Source organism: Octodon degus, unplaced genomic scaffold (assembly GCF_000260255.1).
Source record: "Octodon degus isolate 3935 unplaced genomic scaffold, OctDeg1.0 scaffold00382, whole genome shotgun sequence".
NCBI classification, from domain to species: domain Eukaryota; kingdom Metazoa; phylum Chordata; class Mammalia; order Rodentia; family Octodontidae; genus Octodon; species Octodon degus.
The window spans coordinates 235,975-242,635 of record NW_004524958.1 but is presented as its reverse complement, the minus strand read 5'-3'; the positions used below and the strand labels follow the sequence as shown (position 1 = coordinate 242,635).

Genomic DNA, 6,661 nt, shown 5'->3' with positions numbered 1-6,661 from the left:
AAAAAAAAAAAAAAAAAAAAAAAAAAACACTGAACATCACCAGCGTAAAAGCAAATACTGGGCAACAAATTGGAAAAGATGAAAACGTAATTCTCTGTGTCGAGAGGTGCGAGATTCCCCCTCCTCTGCTTGCAGCATTTCCTTCAGGAAACACCTCACTGCGGGGCTCCGCCTCTTAGAGGGTGTGCAGGGACAGTGTGCAGGCTGTGCGTGGTCTCTGCTCTTCATGGGTTATATCCAGAGTCCCCCGAAGCGCCTGCACTCAGGCGTGCGGCTTACGGGAAGCGATGGACCACGGCTTACAGCTAAACGTGAGGTTAGGAGCTGGGGTCTGGCCCAGAAGGGCTTACAGCTAAACGTGAGGTTAGGAGCTGGGGTCTGGCCCAGAAGGGTGGGGCCGCCTCCCGCTCCTCGATCAGCTTCCTGTGGGCCCTGAGCCAAGCAGTTTTCCTCCGCCAGGCCCTTCCACAAGCGGCTGACACTCACAGAACGTGAACCAAGATACACCCGCCTCGTTCCTGGTTCTTTGTCTCAGCGACTAAGGCTCCTATATTAAAGAGTGAGGGTGCTCTCTGTTTGTGCAGTCTCTTTGCATTTTGGTTTAACATTTATCCAAAAAAAACAAAACCATCCCTTCCCTTCTCTCTTTTCTTTGAGAATTTTATGGTTCATTTTTTCTGCTGAGGATTGCAGTCAGGACTGTGAGCCTCGGGGTCTGGGGCACAGTGGACACGCACCCTAATGCAAGCTGTGCCCTGCTCTCGGTTTTCTCTCAGATTGTGTGTCCTGAACTCCAGCCCACCCACCTTCCCAGTGGGAGGCTCCCTCCAGGCCCACAAGCACACCTATGAGCGTGAGTTTCTTCCTTTGGGATCCTGGTGCCCAGACGAATATTAACTAAAGAACTGAAATTCTTTTTGAAACATTTTCAAATCTTTCACCAGGGATATTTTGTCTTCAAAATAAGTTGGAAAAAGTCTGGTCTTGACTTTCTGGAAGAATCTGTAATAGCAGTTGCTTTGAGAGACGAGCTGGCCTGCAGACACCTGATTGCCTACCCGGCCTCCAGGACCGCGCGACCGACCATCTCTGGTGTTGTGGAGCCGCAGGCCCAAGTTGTGGGCTGTCTTCTTGCCCAGGAAGAAGGTGTTGTTCTAAAACCATCCCCTGTTGTCTCTGTTTATTAGCCATTTGGGGCAGTGTTCACAGAAGGGGGTTTCTCCGGATTTGTTCCTCACAGTTGTCAGAACCTTGAAAATCTGTCCCTTGGTGGTTTTTACCAAAGTGAAGAATATTCAGCTTTTAACCCTCGGACACTGCTTCACCTCTGCCACCTCCTTTCTCTTCTCCTTCCTGAACCTGAGCCTGGGCCTGGGCCTCACAGACATGGCTGCTCAACACGGGCCTTGGGTCTGTCCCTGCACCTTCGCTTTGCTTACTCCTGAGCTTTCTCTTCTCTTCTCCTCTCCTCTCCTCTCCTCTCTCCTCTCCTCTCCTGTCCCCTCCCCTCCCCTCCCCTCCTCTCCTTCCCTCTCACCTACGCTCCTCCTTCTTTGTATTATTTTGTTTTCTTTGAGACAGGGCCTTGCTACGTAGCCCAGGCCGGCCTCAAACTCACGACCTTCCCGCCTCAGCCTGCTGGGGCTGGGCTCACAGGCGCACACCACCACACCTGGTTTTGCAGCACTTTCTTTTAACTGGTCCTCTGGCCACCAACCGCCACTACACTGTGAATTCCAGCAACAGAAACTGACTTGGTTACCACTTTCACTTCTGGACTTCCCGTATTTTTGTGCGACTTCTCTAGATCTCCCATGTTTTCCCTGCTGATGTTCGCACATTTCTTATGAACTTAACGTATTTTAATGTGCCCAGAGCAGTGGCGTCGGGGAGGCCTAGAGCAGCAGCGATCCTGGAAGCAATAGCGGGTCGCAGGAGAGGCAGCTTTTCGCGGATGCACATGGGGTGGCTTCACGTCGGCCTGACTCTTCATTTCCATCGCTTCACACTGAAGTGTGGAGTAGCGCTCGCTCGCTCGCTGGTGGCAGCCCCGCTTCCCTGTGCTCAGGAGGGAGCCAACGCCTCCGACGCTGCATCCTCGTGCCCAGCTGGTCGCGCCTCTGCCGCTGCAGGAAGCCCTGCCTCACGAAGACGGAAACTGACGCAGACCTGCTGGCGCCCCGGGGGAGCCGCGGGGAGCCCTCGGACCTAATGCACAGAATCCGGGGACCTGAGGTTTCTCAGACACACTTTCAGGGCTGCTGTTGCTTGCAGCTCCGAGCGGTCTTCCTCTTTGGCACACTCAGTGCCTGGCTCAGTCCCGAAGAGCTCACGGGCCGTCCTCCCCTGTGCAGAGGGCTTCTGGGCAGCGATGGTCGGACCTTCTTGAAAGCCCACGTGGGTGGTCGTGCACAGGCCGGGGGGAGGGGGGGAGGCCCCACTCTCGCTCTTTCTAAAGCTTTGCTGATGTTTGAAAAGTGCCAGCTATCCCTCTGTTCCCTCATCACCCCACAGTTCTAGCTTGGCTTTGAATGCAGGCGTTTTATCTGCCAGCTTGAATACGGCTTTCATTCTTCCCTGACGAGGGATAGAGTTTGTCAAGCAGGGTGACTTGGTCACACAAGTAAGCAAGCTTAGCCACTGAAATGTGCTGCTGGAGCGACTCTCGTAGCCCCAATCTCTGGCCAGGAGTCCACTGTACAAAGCCACCCCTCTTCGTGGGAGGGAGAAGCTGTGTGTGCTCTGAGCCCGTCCCCCAGAGCTGTGCAGACAGACGCCACCTTGAGGGCCGACCTCCACGTGGTGGTGACGGTGTCACACCATGCACAGCGTTGCCAGGTTTAGGCACCGTTTCCGGCTGGCCAGCGTTCCTCCGTAGATGATCCCAGGCCAGCCCCACGTCAGACGCGAGCTGAGCAGTGAAGCCGGAAAGCTAGGAGGCCCATCATACCGCAACATGAAGCGGTCACTTTAGCTGTCCTGACGCGCGGTCACTGACTCCAGCGGCTCTGCAGCCGCACTGCTGGAGGGCGGTGAGGTGCCCGGGTCTCGGCGCACATCCTCCTGGAAAGGCGCCCCGTGAAAACACGCACTGTTGTCTCGTGTCAGCCTCGGCAGGCTCCTCAGCCTGGACTGGGTGCCACGGGGGCGCCTCGATCCTCTCCACTGGCTCTCCGTCTCCTCTGCTATTTTATCATGTGGTTACTGCACTTGTCTAAAGAGGAACACGTACTGTCCTCCTTTGTTATTCTTTTGTTACCAGGAATCAAACTCAGGACCTTGCACTTGCCGGGTAGGTGCCGTGCCGCTGTGCTATAGCCCACAGCGTCACCCAACCCCCTTTTTAAGACAGGATCTCGCTGTAGTTCAGGCTGGCCTTGAACTCAGTATGCAGCCCAGGCTGGCCTCTTACTCATGGCGATCCTCCTGCCTCAGCCTCCTGAGCGCTGGGATTACAGGATGCTGCTGCCACGCCCGGCCTCGGGCCACCTTGTGAGCTGCGTCCTCCTCTCCTAAGTGTTCATGGCAAACGTCTTCAGCAGCAGGCAGGATCAGCTCCTCCCCAACAGAAAAGGGCTCCTTGCTTTGGCAAAGTGGCTGCCACTGAGAATAATGCTCCCAGGGCAGCCACGTCTGATGCCGTGGTGGCCCCCAGGAGTCGCTTCTATTCCTTGGGCTTAGGGTTTGTTTTTTCCTTCTGAAAAACTCCAAACCTGGTCTTTCAACACAAGGCTCTCGGCCTTGGTGCGCCAAAGCAGCGTTGAAGCTTACAGCTTCGCAGGGCAGCCGCCACTGCGTGTTACACAGAGCCGGCTTGTGAGTCACCTGCTGCAGTGAGCCGCATTTAGGTCGGCCTCGTGTCTTCTCCCGAGCGCAGCTGTCCTTCTGTGGCCGTCTCGGGCCTTCCGTGGCATCTCTGGGCCGCCCCCCTTCCGAAGCAGCTCTCGGGGCCGTTTGTTTTGTACTCATTCTGGCTAGAGCTGGCCGTCAGTTTCCAAAGCCATGACTGAGACGAGTGGTGGTGCATAAGCAGGACCAGGCAGAAGTGGGCGGCCACACGTGGCCTGAAGTAAGTGGCGGCCACCCGTCACAGCCGCCCGCGTAGCTGAAGAGCACTCACTTGCTCGCCACTGTGATCCCCGCGGCCAGACGCAGCGTGTTACTTGCACTCACTGATGAGCACTTTGAGTGTGCAAGCGGTCGGTTGGTTCCGGCCTCTGTGCAGTCGGCCCTCCGTGCCTGCGCCCATCCGTACGTGCAGCCGCCCCCCGGCGCTAGCCTCACCACCTCAGCTGCGCTTCACGGTCTCATAAGGAGCCGCATCCCGACCCCTCACAGCCACAGTTCACAGCAGTGTCCGCGCTCCAGGGGGACTCTACTGCCCCACCGATCTGGCAGCAGGCAGCGCTCAGGGGCCATGTGGGCCATGAGCAGCGGCTGGGAACCCCGCACAGCCTGTGCTCGCCTCCTGCTGTCTGGCCGAGCTCTTACCGACAGGTACTGTGTCTCTGGCCGAGGGGCTTCCTGGCTAGCCTCTGCTCACGTGACCCATGAGTCAGGACTTACCCAGTCATTTCCAGCGGGAAGAAGTAAGGCACTGCGCAGCAGAAGGAAATTAGGACAGCCCTCACCCAGCTCAGGGGTCCAGCTGGACAGGGAGCCTTGCCCAGGGTCTTAGCACAGCCCGACGGCAGGGGACACGGCATCTTCACTCACCTTCCTTGCAGTCATTAGTTTCATCTAAGAAGAAAGAAGAGGAGAAAGAGGAAGAGAAGGGGAGAAAGGAAGGAGAAGAAGAAGAAGAAAAGCGAATTAGGAATCAGGAGGAGGCCGAATGTTCGGCAGTTTCTGGGCCCCTAGGATGAAGTGAGAAGGGGCTAGGCAGCCCCTCATTCCCCGGGGCCTTTGCACGTGCCGGCCTCAGTGGTGTGTCTGTTCCGAGCTACCTGCAGTCTCCCTCAGGGGGCGCCTGTCTTGACCAATCCTCACACACAGTCAGCCTCTCCACGCTGCCCCCCTCTCCTTTACGCTGGCATCTCCATAGGACACAACCGCATCTGCCACACTCGCAACCTCTTTTTTGCCCACTTTTGTTTTCCTTTGACACGGGGGATGGAATCCACATCCTTCACACTGAGCTGCATCCCAACCCTTTTTATTTTTCATCTTGAGACAAGATCTTGCTAAGTTATTCGGGCTGGACTTGAATTTGCAATCCTCCGGCCTCGGCCTCCCAGGATGCTGGGGTTACAGACACGTGCCACGAAGACCAGGGCCACCTAAGCCTTTCTTTTCTTTCTCTTCTCATCAGAATGCTAGCTCAACTGGACGCCCATCAGGTCTGTCCTGTTCCCTGTTCTCTCCCCCAACACCTAGAACAAGACAGCGCTGAGGAAGATGAAGATGAGGAGTGTGAGGCCTGGTGTCCCCCACAGGCCCCAGCATAGACAGCACACAGCGCATGTTCTCCACACGGGGGAGCACACCAAACTCACCGCTCAACACCTGCAGGCTCAGCAAACCTGGAGACAGCAACACAAAAATCGGATCACAGGGCAGCCAGATCAACACCACACCACAGCCCCACAAGGTGCCCTGGCCACCCTTCTCCAGGAGGTGCCACTGGACCCCATAGTCCTCTGTGCCCACCCCAGGGCCGTGGCCTGTGCTGCACCAGCAGGAGGCCCACGCTAGGCGCTTGGCTTGCCCAGCACCGGCTCAGCAAGTTGCCTGCAGTGGGCAGAGGAAGGCCCGGAGGCGGGTGCTTACCCAGGATCTCTGTTGTGGTCATCGTCCATCGTCCATTGAGGCAGGGGACCAGGCAGCCAGGCAGAGGGCCAAGTGTGAGTCCGGGGGTGACCAGAGACCAGGCCAGAGGAGGGACAAAGTTACAGCGTCAGCACGAGACAGGACCAGAGGCTGGGGTGACCCATACAGGAACGGGAGACCCTACCTGCCGCACAGGGACCCAAGCCGACTGTGCTGCTGGGAGGAAAAACCAGCCCTCTCCTCCATGTGTCCCGAGGGTCAGCCTCTTACGGAGCTCCCAGGGGGGTGGCAGTACCATCCCGCCTGGGCTTCTCAGAGCCTGTTTTGTTGTTGTTGTTGTTAGGCAGTGTCTCACTATGTAGTCCAGACTGGCCTCCAACTCCTGGAGATCCTCCTGCCCCAGCCTCCCCAGTGCTTGGATTACAGACACGCACCATGCCTGGTTTAGAGCTTGTACTCATAACAGTTTGATTTGCGTGTACTTCGCACAGCTTACGGCTCCCCTACCAGTGTAGAGGTCAGTGTTTTCCGGTCTGTTTACAGTTGTGCAGCCTCACTAGGGCCAACTTGGAGCATGTTTGTCGCCCCACAGGAACCCCCACATCTGTGCACTGTCACCTCCAAATCCCACAAAGGCCACTCCCCACTCAGGGTCCCCAGGTCCTGCACCTCCGGCTGCGCCTGGCCGACACCCCTGTGCAGGCCTGGAGCAGCGGTGCGGAGTCTGCACGCCATGGCCTGGTGTGTGTCTGCTGGGCACACGGCTGCTTGGGCTACCGCTTCACCCCTGGTGCGCTGCGGGCCACGCCCGCCTCCCGCTCCCAAGGCCACGCCCGCCTCCCGCTCCCAAGGCCACGCCCGCCTCCCGCTCCCAAGGCCACGCCCGCCTCCC

At 57.6% G+C, this 6,661-nt stretch overlaps 1 protein-coding gene across 2 annotated transcripts in view; it reads right to left on the bottom strand.

The window, feature by feature from the left end:
- Positions 1-4,548: 4,548 nt before the first annotated feature.
- The window catches only part of LOC111814630 (epididymal protein 13-like), a 15,023-nt gene continuing 12,910 nt past the window's right edge, over positions 4,549-6,661 (bottom strand). For both annotated transcript variants that reach the window (XM_023708523.1, XM_023708525.1), the window contains exons 8-11: positions 5,770-5,778; positions 5,496-5,522; positions 4,717-4,740; positions 4,549-4,597 (exon numbers count right to left, since the gene is read on the bottom strand). In XM_023708523.1, coding sequence (XP_023564291.1) covers positions 4,563-4,597; positions 4,717-4,740; positions 5,496-5,522; positions 5,770-5,778 — 95 coding nt within the window. In that variant the 3' untranslated portion in view covers positions 4,549-4,562. The remainder of the gene's footprint in view (positions 4,598-4,716; positions 4,741-5,495; positions 5,523-5,769; positions 5,779-6,661) is intronic.